The following is a 20,414-nucleotide window of genomic DNA, read 5'->3' on the forward strand; positions in this document are numbered from 1 at the left end:
ACCAGATGGATTTTTACAACAACCGACAATGGTTTCATGGTCACCATTACTGGATTATCTTTTAATTCCAGATTTATTAACTGAATTTAGATTTCACCAGTTGCCATGATGGGATTTGAACCCATATCACCGGAATATTTATGTTGATCATGTTTATAACCACAAGAAATCAATTTTCAACAAAATTTGGTTCATGCATAAAATTTCTAAAACCCATCTTCACTACAGTATATCACGTTTCCACCAAACTAACAATATGAATGTGGTCACGGCACACAATGACAAACTCACTCATTGTCATGTAGTATCTTTAATATTTTGCATTACTGTGATGACATCAAATCCTGAAGCTATAGTTGGCAATGCTGCGTTAGATGGATTGAATTTAAGTTGGACAAGCCCCACAAAATCTCTCTTTAGGAGTGACTTCATGTCCATGATACCCCACCAACAGACAGTGGAATGATGCCCATAAGATGTAGAGAGGTAGTTTTATGGTAAAGGAAATCATAATCATTGTCAAGCCACCAAAAGCTGCAAAATATTACAACATAGTGATAATTAATAGTTTTTGTGCAGTGGACGTCATTAGCAAGTCCATTACTGTAAAGTTGATATATGCACTTCGTATGTATAAATGCACAAGATACTGAACATTCACAATTGCTGGTTGTATAAATTAAACTCTCCTGATTAGAGGAAAAAACTTTAAATGAAAACATGCAATGCGTTTTTTTTTAAAAAAACTATTCAAGTTCAGAGTAGAATGTGTAGGCATGACAATGTAAACAGGAAATTTTATTTGTTGAAAAGAAACTCAACACTATTTAAAAATGTCAAACACAGAGCATTAGCAGGGAGATGTGAGGAAAACCCAGTTCAAAATTTGCAAGCACAGCTGATTTAGTATAGAAAATTAGCATTTTGAGTTGGAAGGATATTTACATTTATGCTCTCACCACTGCCTTTTTTTTTTTAAGTCCTCCAGTCTTTTACCCTGCCCTCCATGCCAAGCTTGTAATGGCCAGTCATAAACAACATCTTATCATCAAGGGATGTGGCTAGCTGACCCTTCTCGACCTCTCCGCTGTCTTCAACATAGACAACAACAACTTGTATTCATATAGCATCCTTAATCCATTAAGGCAATTCACAGCAGCTTTATAAAGCAAAATTTGACATGGACCCACCTAAGGAGATATCAGGACAATCGATCAAAAGTTTGGTTAAAGAGGTAGGCTTTAAAGAAGTGTAACAAGAGAGCAAGGTAGGGAGCTGGAAAGGTTTAGGGAGGGGGTTCCAAACTCTAGGGCCTTGGCAGCTGAAGACATGGCCACCAATAAGGAACTTCGAGATGGCTCTTCGCATGTGAGAATAATATGGAAATGCAACTTTTTGCAGTTCAATGTGAGATAGTTTAACAACCTCTTTACAGAAATAATACAATTGTACTAAAGGATGGTAGTAAATTAGGATCCAACACAAATCTAGGATGTCAGCAGTAATCCCATAATTTAGAAGGAATGAAACCTATTGACCTGGTAATTTTTCTATAATGCGAAGTAAATAAAATGATTCCTGTATGAAAAAAATGAACAAAAGCAGACGAGTATATAAATATTGTAACGAACTCAGATACTTACCTTGAGCTCATGAGTTGCAGTTCAGGAACTACCCAGCTGCGAAGTGACTGCAAATGTACAGTTCATTTGTTTTCACATCTTCAGGCTGGGAACCGGCCTTTTGCACATCGCAGAAGAAAAGAAGCAAAGAAGTGAAACGCTGCAAAACTGCAGGTCAGGTGAACTGGAACCTGAGCGCCATTAGAAAGGTGTTCCAGAGAGCAGGACATGCGGAGAGGGACAGGGAGAATGTCCCAAACCAGGGAGGGGACAGAAAGAGACCCAAAAGAAGGTCCCAGGCAGGGACCAAGAGATAGAACCAATTGAATCAAGATAAACGAAAGGAGCAGAGAAAAAGGCTCCAAGTTAAAGAAAGAGCTGTGGGGAGCAGATTTGAAGCAGAGTGGGTTCAAGAGAACCCCAGAAGATCAGAGAGTGCAGTGGAAGCTTGGTGACCCTGTGCTGCAGGCTGTAGGAGCAATGGAATCACTTTAGAGCAGTGGTGTTCTGCATGGCATGGTCGAAGATCATAAACTGTGCTTGGAAGGTGAAGCTTAAGTGTACTTGGAGATCAAGAGGAAAGGAATCTCAGAGGACAAAATTGAAATCCTGGAGGTAGATTCTGGTTGAAGCCATCCAAGTGGGAGCAACATTTGAAGAGAATTCCAAAGTAAATACTTAGGGGAAGCAATGGCATAGTGGTATTGTCGCTGGGCTAGTAACCAAGAGACCAAGGGTAATGCTCTGGGAACCCTATTGAATTCAATAAAAATCTGGAATTAAAAGTCTAACGACCATGAAACCATTGTCAGTTGTTGTAAAAACCCATCTGGTTCACTAATGTCCTTTAGGGAAGGGAATTTGCCATCCTCACCTGGTCTGGCCTACATTTGACTCCAGACCCACAACAATGCAGTTGACTCTTAAATGCCTTGTGAAATGGCCCAGCAAGCCACTCAGTTGTATCAAACCACTACAAAGTCTCAAAAAAGGAATGAAACCGGACGGATCACTCGGCATCGGCCTAGGCACTGGAAACAAAAACGACAAACTCAGCTCTGTCAACCCTTCAAAGTCATCCTCACTAACTTCTGGGGGCTAGTGCCAAAAATTAGGAGAGCTATCTCACAGACTAGTCAGGCAACAGCCTGACATAAAAACAAAAAAACTGCGGATGCTGGAAATCCAAAACAAAAACAAAAACAGAATTACCTGGAAAAACTCAACAGGTCTGGCAGCATCGGCGGAGAAGAAAAGAGTTGACGTTTCGAGTCCTCATGACCCTTCGACAGAACTACAACCTCACGGAATTATATCCTACAGAGATAATGTCCCAGACACCACCATCACCACTCATGGGATGTCCTATCCCAACGTCAGGACAGGCCCAGCAGAGGTGGCAGCACAGAGGTATACAGTTGGGAGGGAGTTGCCCTGGGAGTACTCAACATCGACTTCGGACCCCATGAAGTCTCTTGGCATCTGGTCAAACATGAGCAAAGAAACCTCCTGCTGATTACCACGTACCACCTTGCCTCAGCTGATGAATTAGTGCGCCTCCATGTTGCACTGAGAGTGGGTAAGGGTGCAGAATGTACTCTGGGTGGGGGACTTCAACGTCCATCATCAAGAGTGGCTCAGTAGCACCACTACTGACCAAGCCTTAAAGGACATAGCTGCTAGACTGGGTCGGCGACAGGCATTGAGAGAACCAATGAGGGAAAAACATACTGGACCTCATCTTCACCAACCTGCCTGCTGCAGATGCATCTGTCCATGACATTATTGGTAGGAGAGACCACTGGACAGTTGTTGTGGAGACAAAGTTCTGCCTTCACTTAGTTCTGTGACACTAACACCGTGCTAAATTGGATAGATTTCGAACATATCTAGCAACTGTAGACTGGGCATCTATCGGGCGCTGTGGGCCATCAGCAATATTAGATTTGTACATGAACATAATCTATAACCACATGGCCTGGCATATCCCTCACTCTACCACTACCATCAAGCCAGGGGATCAGCCCTGGTTCAATGAAGAATGCAAAAGGGCATGCTAGGAGCGGCACCAGACATACCTAAAAATGAGCTGTCAACCTGGTGAAGCTATAACACAGGACTACTTGCATGCCAAACAGTATAGGAAGCAAATGATAGACAGAGCTAAGCGATCCCACAACCAATGGAGCAGATCTAAGCCCTGCAGTCCTGCCACATCCAGTCGTGAATGGCTGTGGGCAATCAAACAATTCACTGGAGGAGGCTCCACAAATATCCTGTTCCTCAATCATGGGGGAGCCCAGCAGAGCAGTGCAAAAGATAAGGCTGAAGCATTTGCTACAATTTTCAGTCAGAAGTGCTGGGTGGACGATCCATCTCGGTCCCCAGCATCACAGATGCCAGTCTTCAGCCAGTTCGATTCACTCCACGTGATATCAAGAAACGGCTGAAGGCACTGGATAGTGCAAAAGCTATGGGCGCTGACAATAGGAAATAGCAACATAGACCATTCGGCCCCTCAAGTCTGCTCTGCCATTCATTAAGATCATGGCTGATCTTCTTGTGTTTTGATTTCCACATTCCCATCTGCTCCTGATAAGTTTTGCTTCCCTTGCCTAACAAGAATCTACGTACCTCTGCCTTAAAAATATTTAATGACCCCACCTCCACCACCTTCTGAGGCAGAGTGTTCCAAAATCACACAACCCTTAGAAAATGTTCCCCCTCGTCTCTCTCCTAAAAGGCCAACACCTAATTTTAAAATATTGCCCCCTAGTTCTGGACTTGCCCACAAATGGGGTCATCCTTTCAACATCCACTTTGTCCAGGCCATTCAGGAACTTGCGTACTTCGATCAAATCACCCTTCACTCTTCTAAACTCCAGTGGAAACAAGCCCAGTCTGTCCAACCTTTCCCAATAAGGCAACCCATTCATTTCAGATATCAATCTAGTAAACCTCCTCAGAACTGCCTCCAATGCATTTACATCCTTTCATAAATAAGGAGTCTAAAACCGCACACGCTATTTGAGGTGTAGTCTCACCAATGCGCTGTATAACTGAAGCATAACATTTTTACTTTTATGTTCAATCCCTCTCGTGATAAAGGATAGCTCGTGATAAAGGATAGCATTTCATTAGCCTTCTAATTACTTGCTGTACCTGCATACTAAATTTTTGTGACACGTACTAGAACACTGAATCCCTTTGCACCTCAGGACTACGCAGCCGTTCTCCATTTAAGTAATTCTCTGCTTTTTTGTCCTTCCTGCCAAAGTGAACAACTTCAGATTTTCCCACATCAAACTTCATTTGCCAGGCCTCTGCCCACTCACTCAACCTATCTATATTCATCTGCAACCTCTTCATGTCCTCTTCACAATATACTTTCCTACCTACCTTTGTGTTATCTGCAAATTTAGCTGCCATATCTTCACTCGCCTCATTTAAGTCAAATGATGTAAATCGTAAGAGGTTGAAGCACCAGCACAGGCTCCTGTGGGACTGCACTCATCACATCCTGCCAATCCAAAAAAGACTTATTTATGCATACTCTGCTTTCTGCCAGCCAGCCCATCTTCTATCCTTGCTAATATGCTACCCCCTACACCATGCACTTTTATTTTCTGTAATAACCTTTGATGTGGCACCTTATCAACTGCCACATGGAAACTCAAGTACAGTACGTCTACAGGCTCCTCTTTACCCACTGCGCATGTTACTCTTCAAAAAACTCCAATAAATTGGTTAAACATGATTTTCCTTTCACAAAACCACGTGGCCTCTTCCTGATTGCCTTGAGCTCTAAGTGCCCAGGTATAACCTCCTTAATGATCGATTCTAACAATTTCCCCACGATAGATGTCAAGCTAACTGAACTGGCCTATAAGTTTCCGGTTTTCTGCTTCCCTCCCTTCTTGAATAGAGGGTTATATTTGCCACTTTCCAGTCTGATGGAACCTTTGCAGAATCTAGCGAATTTTGGAAAATTAATACCAGCGCATCGACTACCTCATTAGCCACCTCTTAAGACCCTAGGATGTAGTCCATCAGGACCTGTAGACTTGCCAGCCCACAGCTCCATCAATTTGCTCAGTACCATTTCCCTAGTGATTTCGATTTTACCAAGTTCCTCTCTCCCTTTCACCTCTGGATTTGCAGCTATTACTGGAATGTTTTTTGTATCCTCTGTCATGAGCACAGAAGCAAACTATTTGTTCATTTCTTCCACCATTATTATCAACTATTAACTCCAAAGTAACACTCTCTGGAGGACCAATGCTCACTTTACTTAATCTTTTCCTTTTTAAATACCAGTAGAAACTCTTGCTATCCATTTTTACATTTCTAGCTGGCTTCCTCTCATACTGTAATTCCTTTCTCCCCGTTAACCTTTTAGTCATTTTCTGCTGTTCTTTATATTCTGACCAATCATCTGTCTTGCCACTCATCTATGCGGAGTTGTATGCTTTTCCCTCAAGTTTGATGCTTTCCTTAACTTCTTTAGTTAACCATGGATGGTGGGTCCTCCCCTTAGAATTTTTCTTTATAATAGGAATATATTTATTCTGAATATTCTGAAATATCCCCTTAAATGTCTGCCATGGCTTCTCTATTGATCGATCCTCTGGCCTAGTTGCCCAGTTCACTTCAGCTAGCTCAACGTTCATCCCCACATAGTTGCCTTTATTTAAGTTTAAGATCCTAGTCTTAGACCCACTCTTCTCTCTTTCAAATGATATAAAATTCAATCATATTACGGTCGCTGCTACCTAGGGGTGCCTTTACTCTGAGGTCATTAATTAATCCTGTCACATTACATAACACCAAGTCTATTATAACCTGTTCTCTTGGTTGGTTCCAGAACATGCTACTCTAAGAAACTCTCAAAAGCATTCTAAGAACTCCTCATCCAGGCTACTACTGACAATCTGATTTTTCCAGTTTATAGGTAGATTAAAATCACCCATGATTATTGCCATCCCTTTATCACATGCACACAATATATTCTCCTGAATACTTTGTCCTACACTGTGGATATTGTTAGTGGGCCTGTAGACAACTCTCACTAATGACTTTTTGCCCTTACTATTCCTCACCTTCAGCCAAACCGATTAGATATCCTGATCTCCTGAACCAAGGTCATCTCTAACTATTGCATCAACGCCCTCTTTGATTAACAGTGATATTCTGGCATGTGCTCCATAACTTGCCTTCCCCAAGCCAAGCTGTTCCAGTGCAGCTACAACACTGGCATCTATACAGCTATGTGGAAAATTGCCCAGGTACATCCTGTACACAAAAAGCAGGACAAATTCAACCCAGGCAATTACCGCCGCATCAGTCTACTCTCGATCATTAGTAAAGTAATGGAAGGGGTCATCAACAGTGCTATCAGGCAGCACTTCGTTAGCAATAACCTGTTCACTGATGCCCAGTTTGAGTTCCGGCAGGGCCACTCAGCTCCTGACCTCATTACAGCCTTGGTTCAAACACGGACAAAAGAGCTGAACTCCCGAGGGAAGGGAGAGTGACTGCCCTTGACATCAAGGGGACATTTGACTGAGTGTGGCATCAAGGAGCCCTGTCAAAACTAGAGTCAATGGGAATCAGGGGAAAACACTCCACTGGTTGGAGGCTTACCTAGCACAAAGGAAGATGGTTGTGGTTGTTGGAGGTCAATCAACTCCGTTCCACGACATCACTGCAGGATTTCCTCAGGGTAGCATCCTCAACCCAACTATCTTCAGCTACTTCATTAATGACCTTCCTTCCATAAGGTCAGAAGTGGGGATGTTCACTGATGATTGCACAATGTTCAGCACCATTCACAACTTATCAGATACTGAAGCAATCCATGTCCAAACACAGCAAGACCTGGACAATATCCAGGCTTGGGCTGACAAGTGGCAATTAATATTGGCGCCAGGCAATGACCATCTCCATCAAGAGTGAATCTAACCATCGCCCCTTGACGTTCAATGGCATTACCATCACTGAATCTCCCACTATAAAAATCCTGGGGGCCACCCTTGACCCAAAACTGAACTGGACTAGCCATATAAATGCTGTGGCTGCAAAAACAGCTCAGGGGCTAGGAATCCTGCGATGAGTAACTCATTTCCTGACTCTCCAAGCCTGTCCACCATCTACAAGGCACAAGTCAGGAGTGTGATGGAATATTCCCCACTTGCCTGGATGAGTGCAAGCTTAACACACAAGCTTGACATCATCCAGGACAGTGCAGCCTGCTTGATTGGCACCACATCCACAAACATTCACTCCCTCCATCACTGACACACAGTCACATCAGTGTGTACCATCTACAAGATGCACTGCAGAAATTCACCAAGGCTCCTTAGACAGCATCTTCTAAACCCATGACCACGACCAGCTAGAAGGACAAGAGCAGCAGATAGATGGGAACACCACCACCTGAAGTTCCCCTCCAAGCCACTCATCATTCTGACTTGGAAATATATCGCCGTTCCTTCACTGTCACTGGGTCAAAATCCTGGCACTCCCTTCCCAGCAGCACTGTGGGTGCACCTACACCACATGGACTGCAGCAGTTCAAGACGGCAGCTCATCACCACCTTCTCAAGGGCAAATAGGGATGGGCAATAAATGCCAGCCCAGCCAGCGAAGCCCAAATCCGATGAATGAATAAAAAAATGTGGAGATTTTCATGAGAAAGACAGAGTTTAAATGAGATCGGTTGGCTCACGGTGTGATATGCATTTGGGTGGGTTGTTGAGAAATCCATAGAATCTGCTTTGGTTTCATCTGTCATTTACTTTGGAGTGTGGCGTGTCTGACCACAGTTCGCCAGTTGGTTCACATGTACTGCATACTTACCCTGAATATTAGAGTATAAGATAGATAAGGTAAATTGTTTCAACTTTTCAAATTTGTATGTATCTGTTAAGATATAGCTGGGGTGAAGGGATAGTAAATATTTGAATCGTCTTCTTGTGTGTGTTTGCATGGCAATCTTACCAACCTTTTCATCTGGTGTAATAGAATAAAATATATATTAAAAAAGAAAAATGAACTGTGTTAAAAGCTCATCAGCAGACTCCTGTGAATTTGTTCAATAAGTTTCCTTCACTGTTTCAAAAAAAGAGTTAGGATCCATCAAGCCAGGTTTCACTCTGGGATCTGACTTATCCAGTAGCAACAGCTGGGATCGTAACAACATCAAGACTTGTAATTATCATTATCATTTACTTGCATCCATCTCTCCCAGCTCTTTTACTCAAATGGTTCCCACCTTATCTTTTCCCACAAATGTGTTATGTCAAGAATTTATCACGCTATGATCTTGCAAAAACAGTTCAATGTGTATTGCGGCAATTCATGACAGCCGATAGATATTTAGCTAATATTTTATTAGCAGTTCGGAAAAACATCTGGTGTGTAATTCTAAGATTTCCCTTTACTTATGGAAAAGCTAAGTAATGTTTTAACCCTATGTCTTCCCAATTTATTATTCAGCAGATTTGCATATTAGTTTTGCCTACCTCACGCAGTTCCAGCCGCTGAGCTACGGCCTCCAGGCATTCCTGTCCTGTGCTCTCTACGGACAGTGTGCACTCGATGACATTGTTATCCAGCAATCGGATGCGTGTCACAAAGCAGTTCTTGCTTAGAACGTTGTACCGTCTGGTCCTCCGCAGTTTCAGCCTGAAAGGCATGGCTCACTAGCCTTGAAAGCTGCCTCTCTCAGAACTGAATCCTTCAAACAGTTTGCCTGTTGTCTTACAGCTCCTTTTCTGCTGAGGGTGAAAACAACTACCCCTTTCCTGGTGACATTTAAGTATTTGAGACTTCCTGTGAACAATGAGATTGAAATTAGTTGGAAATAATTTTAAAAGAAAAACCTTGACAATTTGTACCAATGTTTTGAACATAAAAATTAAAACTTGAGGCACAGATCATTCAAACAACTAGTAGGCTCATCTTAATATAAGGCAGTTAGATTCTTGCAATGGAAATGCATAATTATTTGTAACATATAAAAAGTAACAATTTTCATAAGATAATTTACTAACAAGTATCAATCATTGATGTTTTCAGAAAAGGTAATCAATTCCTGATGGTATGTTGTATAAGCAATTTAAAACCATGTGTTTGTATTTAGTGATGCAAAGCCAAGAGATAGTTTGATGAGATGTCAGGGCACTTTAGCACTTAAGATCTTTTTGTCTCTCACCAATCTCTCTCATGATTCCGTACAAACTGGCAATATCAATCAGGGGAATCATTAAAGGACAGCCTTTGTGAGAAATAAAAATATCACCAATATTGTAGTATGTACATTACTGAAGTTGCGGTTAAGACAAAATCTTGGCACAAAGCTAAAAGGAGCTTTGCATCGAGCTGTGCAATCCCCAACCTATACAGGTTCAATATTGATACTAACACGGGGGGTGAGATTTTAACTCATTCGAAACCCACCCACTTCCACAGGATTAAAATCGGACCCCAAGTGTAAACGTGGGCTATTCTTAACCAACACCTTTCACCTTGATCACAGAACTTCACGCGCCCTCAGTCAAACTGTTCCAGTACAGCCAAAACACTGGCATCTACCCGGCTTTGTGGAAGATTGCCCAGGTACGTCCTGTACACAAAAGACAGGGCAAATCCAACCCGGCAGATTACTGCCCCATCAGTCTACTCTCGATCATCAGTAAAGAAATGCAAGGGGTAATCAACAGTGCTATCAAGTGGCATTTGCTTAGCAATAACCTGCTCATTGACGCCCAGTTTGGGTTCTGCCAGGGCCGCTCAGCTCCTGACCTCATTACAGCCTTGATTCAAACATGGACAAAAGAGCTGAATTCCTGAGGTGAGATAAGAGTGACTGCCCTTGACATCAAGGATGCACTTGACTGAGTTTGGCATTGAGAAGTCTTGTCAAAACTGAAATCAATGGGAATCAGGGGGAAAACACTCTACTGGTTGGAGTCATACTTAGCAGAAAAGATGGTTGTGGTTGTTGGAAGTCAGACATCTCAGCTCCAGGACATCACTGAGGAATTCCTCAGGGTAATACCCTCAGCCCAACCATCTTCAGCTGCTTCATCAATGACCTTTCTTCTATCATAAGGTCAGAAGTGGAGATGTTCTCTGATAATTGCACAATGTTTAGCACCATTCGCAACTCCTCAGATACTGAAGCAGTCCATGTCCAAATGCAGCAAGACCTGGACAATATCCAGGCTTGGGATGACAAGTGGCAAGTAACATTCACGCCACACAAGTGCCAGGCATGACCATCTTCAACAAGAGTGAAGCTAACCATCGGCCCTTGACGTTCAATGGCATTACCATCACTGAATCTCCCATTATCAGCATCCTGGAGTTTACCATTGACCAGAAACTGAACTGGACTAGCCATATAAATACTGTGGCTATAGGACCAGGTCAGAGGATAGAAATCCTGTGACGAGTAACTCATCTCCTGACTCCCCAAAGCCTGCCCACCACCTATAAGGCACAAGTCAGGAGTGTGATGGAATACTCCCCACTTGCCTGGATGAGTGCAGCTCCCACAACACTCAAGAAGCTTGACACCATCCAGGGCAAAGCAGCCTACATGATTGGCACATCCACAAACATTCACTCCCTCCACCACCGATGCATTGTAGCAGCAGTGTGTACCATCCATAAGATGCACTGCAGGAATTCACCAAGGGTCCTTAGACAGCACCTTCCAAACCCATGATCACTACCATCTGGAAGGGCAGCAGATAAATGGGAACACCACCACCTGAAGTTCCCCTCCAAGCTACTCACCATCCTGATTTGGAAATATATCTCCATTCCTTCACCGTCACTGGGTCAAAACTCCGGAACTCCCTTCCTAACAGCACTGTGGGTGTACCTACACCACATGGGCTGCAGCGGCTTAAGGCAGCAGCAGCTCACAGCCACCTTATCAAGGGCAACTAGGGATGGGCAATAAATGCTGGTCCAGCCAGCGAAGCTCACATCCAGTGAATGAATTAAAAAAATATCAACAGCATATCACAAATCTACAAGTCACTTTAGACTTAGAGAAGTTTTAACAATCCTTTTGATATTTTTATAATGTACAGTTGAGTATTTAATCTATTTGTAGCAGGCTAGTAATTGAGTAAATGATTTACCAGAAATTATTTTCCAATGTAAACCTCTAATTGCTATTCAATAATGATGTGTTACTAGCTGGTTTACTACAGGTTGAATGGTAAGTTCTTGCAAAGAGATGAATAGGAGCATTGAAACTACACCAATAAACTCTCTGCCTTCTTTTAGCCTCAAAAATGAACAGTGGTCCTTTAGAAGATCAAGACAAGCCCCTCAGTTATCAATGGTCGAGCAAAGGTTGGAGCGTGACTAGAGCGAAGGACCAGTAAATATGTGCCAACATCATGAAAATCTGCTCACTACACATATGCAAGAAGATTCTTGTTCAGTGTTCCTATAAATCACTTCAAGGAAGATATGAAAGAAACATTTTATTTAAGTTGGTAAAATATCGAAGGGCCAGTCACTTGTCAGCTTCTAGTCTGGAGGTTTTCATTTTGATCTGCATTCATTGTTGTGCTCTCAACAAACATTAAAAGCAGGTGATTACAGCTGAAGCAGGCTTAGCACATAAAAAGAAACAGTTTGGAAACAATGCTATTTGATCAAAAAATCTGTATTGTGGGTTTAATGATGCATTTTCCTCAAATTTATTGCAAACTGAAAAAATTGTTTAGATTTTTTATAAGATCCATACAAAGTGGAGATAATACAAATATTTTCTGATAATGTGTGGCTGGCAATATCTATGTAACATGGTACATGAGCATCCCTAACCACAATGGAGTTTGAGGCAAGTCAGTGGACTTGGTGCCTTCAAATTCCGCATTAAGGGACAAGCAGACCTGCCACACTTTTATCTCCACAACTTTCCCTGGCTGCATCACTGCAGTGTTGAACAAGGCATTGAACATATTAGTGCCAATGCAAAATTAAGGGGGAAAAAACTAAGTTGAAATGTTATGTGACACTGCTGATGCATTATCTTAAATTGTTCTGGCAACTGCAACTAGTGACAGCCTTGTAACTATCGATGTTTTACCCTAGTGTTGAACAGCTCAAATACACTTGATCCAGAAAAATGCTAAAATGGGTAGAACCTATATGCTGCTGGTTATTTTTCAACATTTTCAGAGGAGACAGTAAAAGAAAAATTATATCCATACCATTTAAATTTTTTGGCTGTGATTATACCATTTTTGTAAAGTGTTTCCGGGTTCATAAAAATGGCAGTATAACTTAGGAACCAGGTCCTAGTCAAGTTCACAAACATACTGAAACCAGATTATGCATGATGGTCTCCTGGAGAAGGTGTCATGAAGAATGTGCCAACATAGTTTTCTTATTCATTCATAGAATGTGAACGTCACAGGCAAGACCAACATTTATTGCCCATGCCTAATCGCCCTTGAATAGGTGGTGAGCTGCATTCTTGAATTGCTGCAGTCCATCTGGTGTGGATGCACGCTCAGTGCTGTTAGGTAGAGAGTTCTCCAAGAAAGTTTAGAAGGAATAGTTATATATTCCCAAGTCAGGATGTTGTATGACTTGGAAGTGAACATGCAGGTAGTGCTGTTCCCATGTGTCAGCTGCCCTTATTTATCTTGGCAGTAGAAGTTGCAGATTTAGGAATTGCTGTCCAAGAAGCCTTGGTACGTTGCTGCAGTGCATCTTGTTCGTGGTACACATTGTAGCCACCTTGTGCTGGTGGTGCAGGGTGTGATTTTTCATGCTGGTGGATGGAGTGCCAATCAAGCAGGCTGCTTTGTCTTGCACGGTGTTGAGCTTCTGGCGTGTTGTTGGAGCTATGCACTATTCCATCATACTCCTGATATCCTCTTCATCGTCATCATCATCCCCCAACAACTTGCATTCATAGAGTGTTTTTAATGTAATAAAACATCCCAAGGCACTTCAGAGACATTATAAAACAATAAATGACATTGAGCCACATCAGGAGATATTAGAGTAGTGGACAAAAGCATGGTCAGAGGTAGGTTTTTGAGGTGCATCTTAAAAAGAGGAAAGTGAGGTAGGGAAATGAAGACATTTAGTGAATTCTAGGGCTTAGGACCTAGGCAGCTGAAGGCACAGCCACCAATGATTGGAGTGATTAAAATCAGAGATGTTCAAGAGGCCAAAATTAGAGCAGCACAGATGTCTGAGGTTTATAGGACTTGAGGAAATTACAAAGATAGGGAGGAGCCAGGCCATGATTTGAAAGCAAACATGGGAATTATAAAAATTGAGGCACTGCTTCACCAGGAAGCTGTATATGTCATGGAGCACAGGGGTGATGGATGAATGAATGCAGTGCAAGTTAGGACAAGCCAGTAGAGTTTTGGATTATCTCAAGTTTAGAGGTAGGATGTGGAAGGCAAGCCAGAAGTGTGTTATAGTCATCAAGTCTGGAGGTAACAAAGGCATGGATGTGGGTTTCAGTAGCAAATGAGCTACGGCTAGCAAAGTTGGGTGATGTTATGGAGGTGGAAACAGGCTGTCTTCGTGATGGCGCATTTATTTGATTGAAAGCTTAACTTGGGATCAAATACGACACTGAGTTTGCAAACAATCTGGTTCAGCCTCAGACAGTCGTTAGAGAGAAGGATGAAGTCAGTGGTGAGGGAATGAAGTTTGAAGTGCGGTCCAAGGGCAAAAGCTTCAGTCTTATCAATATTTAATTCAAAGAAATTTCAGTACTAGATGCTGGATAAGCAGTCTGATAACAGTTTGAGGCAGTGGAGGGGTTGGGAGACATGGTGATGAGGTAAAGCTGGCTGTTGTCAGTGGAAACTTATGTATTTTGGATTATGTTGCCAAGGGGCAGCATGTAGCTCAAAATAGGAGGGAATCAAAGACTGATCCTCAGGCAGGGGGCACACTAGAGGTAGCTGTGCAAGAATGGGAAGAGAAACCAAGAATGGGAAGAGAAACCATTGATGGCAATTCTCTAGTTACCAATTAGATAGATAAGAATGGAACCAGGCAAGTGCAGGACCACACCCCTGGACAATTGTGGAGAGAAGTTGGGGGAGCATGGTGTGATCAACTACCCCAAAGGATACAGTAAGGTTGAAAAGGGATAGTTTGCCTTTGTCACAGTCACATAAGGTGTCATCTGTAACTTTGCAAAGAGCTGTTTTCGGTACAGTGGCAGGGCAGAAACCTGATTGAATTCAGACATGAGTTCTGGGAAAACTAGGTATGAATTTGGAAAGTGAAGACACGTTCAAGGACTTGAGAGGAAATGTCAGTTGGAGATGGGCTGGGAAATTTGCAAGGATGGAGGAGTCAACAGTTGGTTTTTTTATAGTGGATTGACGATGGCAGATTTTAAGGAGAAAGGGACACAACCTGAAGAGAGAGAACTGTTAACAACGTCAGCTAACATAGGAACCATGGGACTTATGTCTTGTAGGTGTTAGAAAGACTTGAGAGTAAAGAGGTGAGTTACTTGGCAGAGAACCCAGCCTCTGATCTGTTCTTGAAGACACAACACTCAAGTGGCTGGTCAGTTAAGTTTCAGATCATAGTAACCCCCAGGATGTTGATGGTGGGGAAATTCAATGATGATAATGCCATTGAACATCAAGACGAGATGGTTAGATTCTCTCGGAGATGGTCATTGACTGACTCTTGTGTGGTGTGAATGTTACCTGTTACTTAACAGCCCTAACCAAAATGTTCGTCTTACTGAATTCAGATACAGACTGCTTCATTATCTGAGAAGTTGCAAATGAAACTGAACACTTTGCAATCATTAGTGAACATTCCCACTTCTGACCTTATGATAGAGAGAGGGTCATTGATGAAGAAGCTGAAGATGGCTGAACCGAGGATACTACCCTGAGGAACTCCTACAGCGATGTCCTGGGACTTCAACAACCACAATTATCATCCTTGGTGCTAGGTATGACTCCAATCAATGGAGACTTTTCCCTCGACTGGTTCTCATCAACTTCAATTTTATAAGGTCTCCTTGATGCCACACTTAGTCTAATCCCAGTCTTACCTCACTTATGGAATTCAGCTCTTTTGGCAACGTTTGGACAAAAGTTGTCTCAAGGCCTGGAATCTAGAGGCCCTAGTAGAATCTAAAATGAGCATTGGAGAGCAAGTTATTAGTGAGTAAATGTTACTTAACTGGGTTGGCAATAATCCCTTCCATCACTTTGCTGATAATTGAAAGTAGGCTGATGGGGCGGTAATTGGTTGATATGGATTTGTCCTGCTTTCTGGGGACAGGTAATAACTGGGTGCTTTTCTACTTTGTTGGGTAGATGCCAGTGTTGCAGCTGTATTGGAACAACTTGGCTAGAAGTGGAACTAGCTCTGGCACACAAATCTTCAGCAGTACAACCGGGATGTTGTCAGGGCCCATAGCCTTTTCTGTAATCAATGCATTCAGCGGTTTGTTGATATCACATGGAGTGAATCAAATTAGCTGAAGTCTGGCATCTATGATGCAGGAAACCTCAGGAGGGGCAGAGATGGATCATTAACTTGGCATTTCTGGCTGAAGATAGTTGCAAACGCTTCAGCCTTGTCTTTTGTGCTGACTTCCTATGTTGAGGATGGTGATGTTTATGGAGCTTCCTCCTCCAGTTTTTCAATGGCCCACCACCACTCAGAACTGGCTGTGCCAGAACTGCAGAGCTTTGATCTGGTCCATTGATTGTGGGATTGCTTAGCCCTGTCTATAGAATGCTGCTTTTGATGTTTAGCATGCATGTGGTTCTGCATTGTAGCTCCATTAGGTTGCACCTCATATTTAGTTATGTCTGGTGCTGCTCATGGACTCCTACACATTTCGTTGAATGAGAGTTGGTCCTCTAACTTGACTGGAATAGTAAAGAGAGATATGCCAGGCCATGAGGTTACAGGTTGTGGTTGAATATAATTCTGCTGCTGATGGTCCACAGCACCTCATGAATGCACCATTTTGAGCTGCTAGATCTGTTCAAAATCTATCCCATTTGGCATAGCTGATAGCGGCACACAACACAATGGCGCTGTCCTCAGGTGGGAAGACGGGACTTCATCTGCTGCCGAGCCACTTGGTGTCAGACTATGAATCTCCCAACCAGAGTACATTCTATACCCTTCCTATCCTCAGTACTTCTTTCAACTTGTGTTCAACAAAGAGGAGTAATCATTCATCAGTTAAGGGAGGGTGGCGTGTGGTAAATCAACAGAAGGTTTGCTTGCTGATGTTTGACCTGATGCCATGAGACTTGGAGTCCAGAGTCAATGTTGGAGGACACCCAAAGCCACTCCCTCATGTAAATTACTTTGGCACCACTCTGGTGGATCTGGTCTGCTGGTAGGACAGGACATATCCAGGGAGCATGCTGGAGGAGTCTAGGACATTGCTTGAAGGGTATGATGCAGTATGTATCACCATGTGGGACAACTCTCCCAAAGTTGGCACAAGCTGCCAGTCATTACTGAGGACGACTTTGCAAGGTGAAGAGGACTGGGTGTGTGTCATTGTCTTGTGCGGTGCTTAGGTCCGCACCAGGTGGTCGTCTGGCTTTATTCTTATTTTTTGACTTTTTTTTGAAAGAACTCAGATCTTGCCATCTGGGTGTTGCACTTTATAACCAAGAATCTCGGGTTGGCAGTTCTGTATATAAAATATCTATTTATATTTTAACATATTAAAATAGAATGAGAACACATCAAGAAATCCTACTTCAGGCACCACACTTCATTACAGATGAAAAACGACTTTAAATTATTAGGCACAACTTGAAACTAACAAGCCCATTTCAAACTGCAAAATTGTTTGACCAGACAACAAGTAACTAACCTAGCCTTAGGCTATGTTTACTTCCAGCAATTAAATTTGCTAGTTTAAAGAGAAAAGGCCATCTTAAACACTGCTCCATACCAGCAGCATTATGCATTACATACAGTATACTACTCCTATTAAAACCATAAAACTTCATATGATTTGATTTATTACAAGCAACAGTACCCAAGAAGCTAGTTATATTAAGTGTCAACACATTTTGGCACACTTCTTGTTTCACACTGCAGTGTCACAAGTCACATTTTTATGTGCAATTTTTGGCAGTGATTATCTTCAATTTTATTTCATAAAACAGCAACAAATCACAGCTGGACATGCAGACAGTACATCAATAAGTAGTAAGAAAGGAAAACTAACAATCACAAAATTAAAAAAAAAAGCAAAATGGGCAGTCAACAAGTGAACCAACCTATGCACAAAATATGTTGTAAATAGTTCAAAAGATTTTTTTCCTTTGTTCCCTCCAGGCAAATGACTACACACCAGCATAAATGTTAAGAATAAACTTAACTACACACTTGTCCACTGTGCAGTGCATTCCTTCGGTACATTTTAAATCAAAAGTTTCAGCCTCTCAGACACCTAGTTTTGGGCTGAAATTCTCATTTCTAGATGAAAAGAGTTACAACTACATCTGCAGAGAATGTCCGAGGGTGTATCGGTACAATTGTGTCAGACAATCTGTGAAATACCTCAAAAGTACTTCTCTCCTTAGGTTAGATTTGTAATTTATGCATTTGTCAACAACCAGAAAACTGTAGCTTCACTATTTCAACCATCCCACAAAGCCTTACAATTGATTCCAGCAAAATTTATAACAGCAAATCCTTAACTCAATAGCACTGTCATTGCCTAAGGAACAACTTGCTCTCCTCCCTCTTAGAAATTTCATTATCTTCTGACTAAATATACAAACTTAACAAAAAATAGCTAATAGTCTTATCAACCCAATTAAACACTGCAAAATGCTACCATTTCAAAAGCTTCTCGTTAACAGAATGTTCATTGATTGCCATGTACGATGTAACTATACATTCTAATATGAGCTCTAATAAGCATCTGGACATACTATATAACCATCACATTTAATTAAGGCATGATGCGACAAATAGTTTGATTTAAACTAAGGTACATTTGAGTTGCTCCAAAATACTAATCAGCACAGCAAGAAAAGATTTTTCATTCACTGTCATCAAGGAATATTTTGATCTTTAACATTTCATATTTGTTTGTCTAAGATTAATTCAAATATGAGGCAAGGTTTGGTTTGTACATGCCCAGAACAGGTTTTCTTTTTCATTGCCGTTGGCAATTGGACACCTAGGAATTTCAAACTTGGAACCAAGCATTTTGCAATGCATTATCAAAACTGTGTTATCAATTTTGAGGGCTGAAACTCCACGAACACAAGCATCTGCACTTACTTAACTGGAGAATATAGGACCTGTCGAATGAAACCAGAGAGGAAATAAAGGAGGATAATAGTCAGGCTCTTCAAGGAGATGGGAAAGAGAAAAAAAAATATTTAGCCTGTCTATTTTCCTCATTATTGACTTGGAGAGATGCACAGAATCTCACATCACATCTCACCAAAAGAATTTCAACTTGGAATGGAAATTGGGTGGACAGGTGACATGATGCCCTAAAAGCATTGGCGTTGGGGCATGGCAACCATTTGAGTAAATGTGAGAAGATCCTTCACCTGATAGCATCACAAAATGGGCTATCCACCCATTTCACTGTGCAATTTCAGGTGAGTTACCCAAGGCATATTTAAAGTGGTAATGCACCACTACTGTGTGATCCCTGATACCACATTTCTTTAGTTAGAACAGTGTGGACAGAATTCTGTAGGCATAGTGAGTTAGTTGGCCGCCAATAGATTTTGTTTACGTCTCCCAAGAGGATATATACTCAGATGTTTAATTTGTCAGAGGTGGTTAAGAGAGTCAGTACCAACAGTTTGACCCCCAGAACCTGTTCTCAATGTAGAAAAAGGTTCAATTACATCACAAGAGCAGCAAGGGGGAATATAGCTCATCATTTCAGCTCTCTCAAATTCTGCCAACATCCTTTTACCCTCTCCCACGCACACACACAATTCCCTCTCCTGCATCACATCCTTCAATATCCAGTCAGAAAGGCACACTCACTTCTTCCATTGCTGCTTTCACAGCATTCTCTTCTCACATCCTAGCACTTCCATTACCATTAACTCCTCCCAGCATTCTTACCACACTTCACATTTTATTCATCATCTCATCCTTATTCCATCTTCTTTCTTCTTCAGCTCTCAGCAGATGCATGATACACAGAAGTCCTACATAACTCCATGCAGGTCAGGTTTTATTAGTTGATTAGACACTGGGCAGAACTTCCACTACCTTGTGCTAAAATTTCATTGTGGCCAAAATGAGATCAATAGACCAAAATTTGCATGAATTTATGAGATCCATGTCTGGGTCTGGAGTGAGCCAACTATAAAAATCGCCGATGAAATAGCAGTTGTCAGGGAAAGTCACGGGGACTAAGTGGGAAGTACTCCAAAAAGAATTTCAATGTCTCATACACAAGGAGCTTTCTTCAGCGGCCATTATTTCAGTTGTTCTAGAGACGGAGTTATCTTTAAAAAAAAAACTTGTCATCTCATGTCTTGTAGCATGATCAAAAACTGATTACCACGTCGTACCTGTGCTTAATCTTGCTGCTAGGGCTGAGCACTATGTTGTTTAGAAGGAGCCACAGCGGCACACCATGTTGTGTGTGTTATAAGGCACCATTCTCTCATAAGGGATTGTGCAAACATATTATGGGTTTATTTATTAATTCTATGCAGATGTGAACATATATACATGGATAGTGGGAAGCAGTAAAAATTGAGATCCTGATTGTACAAAGTA

The 20,414-nt window shown here is 41.9% G+C and overlaps 1 protein-coding gene across 1 annotated transcript in view; it reads right to left on the reverse strand.

The window, feature by feature from the left end:
• The window catches only part of LOC121291504 (tyrosine-protein phosphatase non-receptor type 14-like), a 277,947-nt gene that overhangs the window by 159,239 nt on the left and 98,294 nt on the right, over window positions 1-20,414 (reverse strand). Inside the window, exon 2 of the mRNA XM_041212793.1 lies at window positions 9,146-9,455. Within this exon, the coding sequence (XP_041068727.1) occupies window positions 9,146-9,319 (174 nt within the window). The 5' untranslated portion in view covers window positions 9,320-9,455. The remainder of the gene's footprint in view (window positions 1-9,145; window positions 9,456-20,414) is intronic.

Source organism: Carcharodon carcharias, chromosome 2 (assembly GCF_017639515.1).
Source record: "Carcharodon carcharias isolate sCarCar2 chromosome 2, sCarCar2.pri, whole genome shotgun sequence".
Taxonomy (NCBI): domain Eukaryota; kingdom Metazoa; phylum Chordata; class Chondrichthyes; order Lamniformes; family Lamnidae; genus Carcharodon; species Carcharodon carcharias.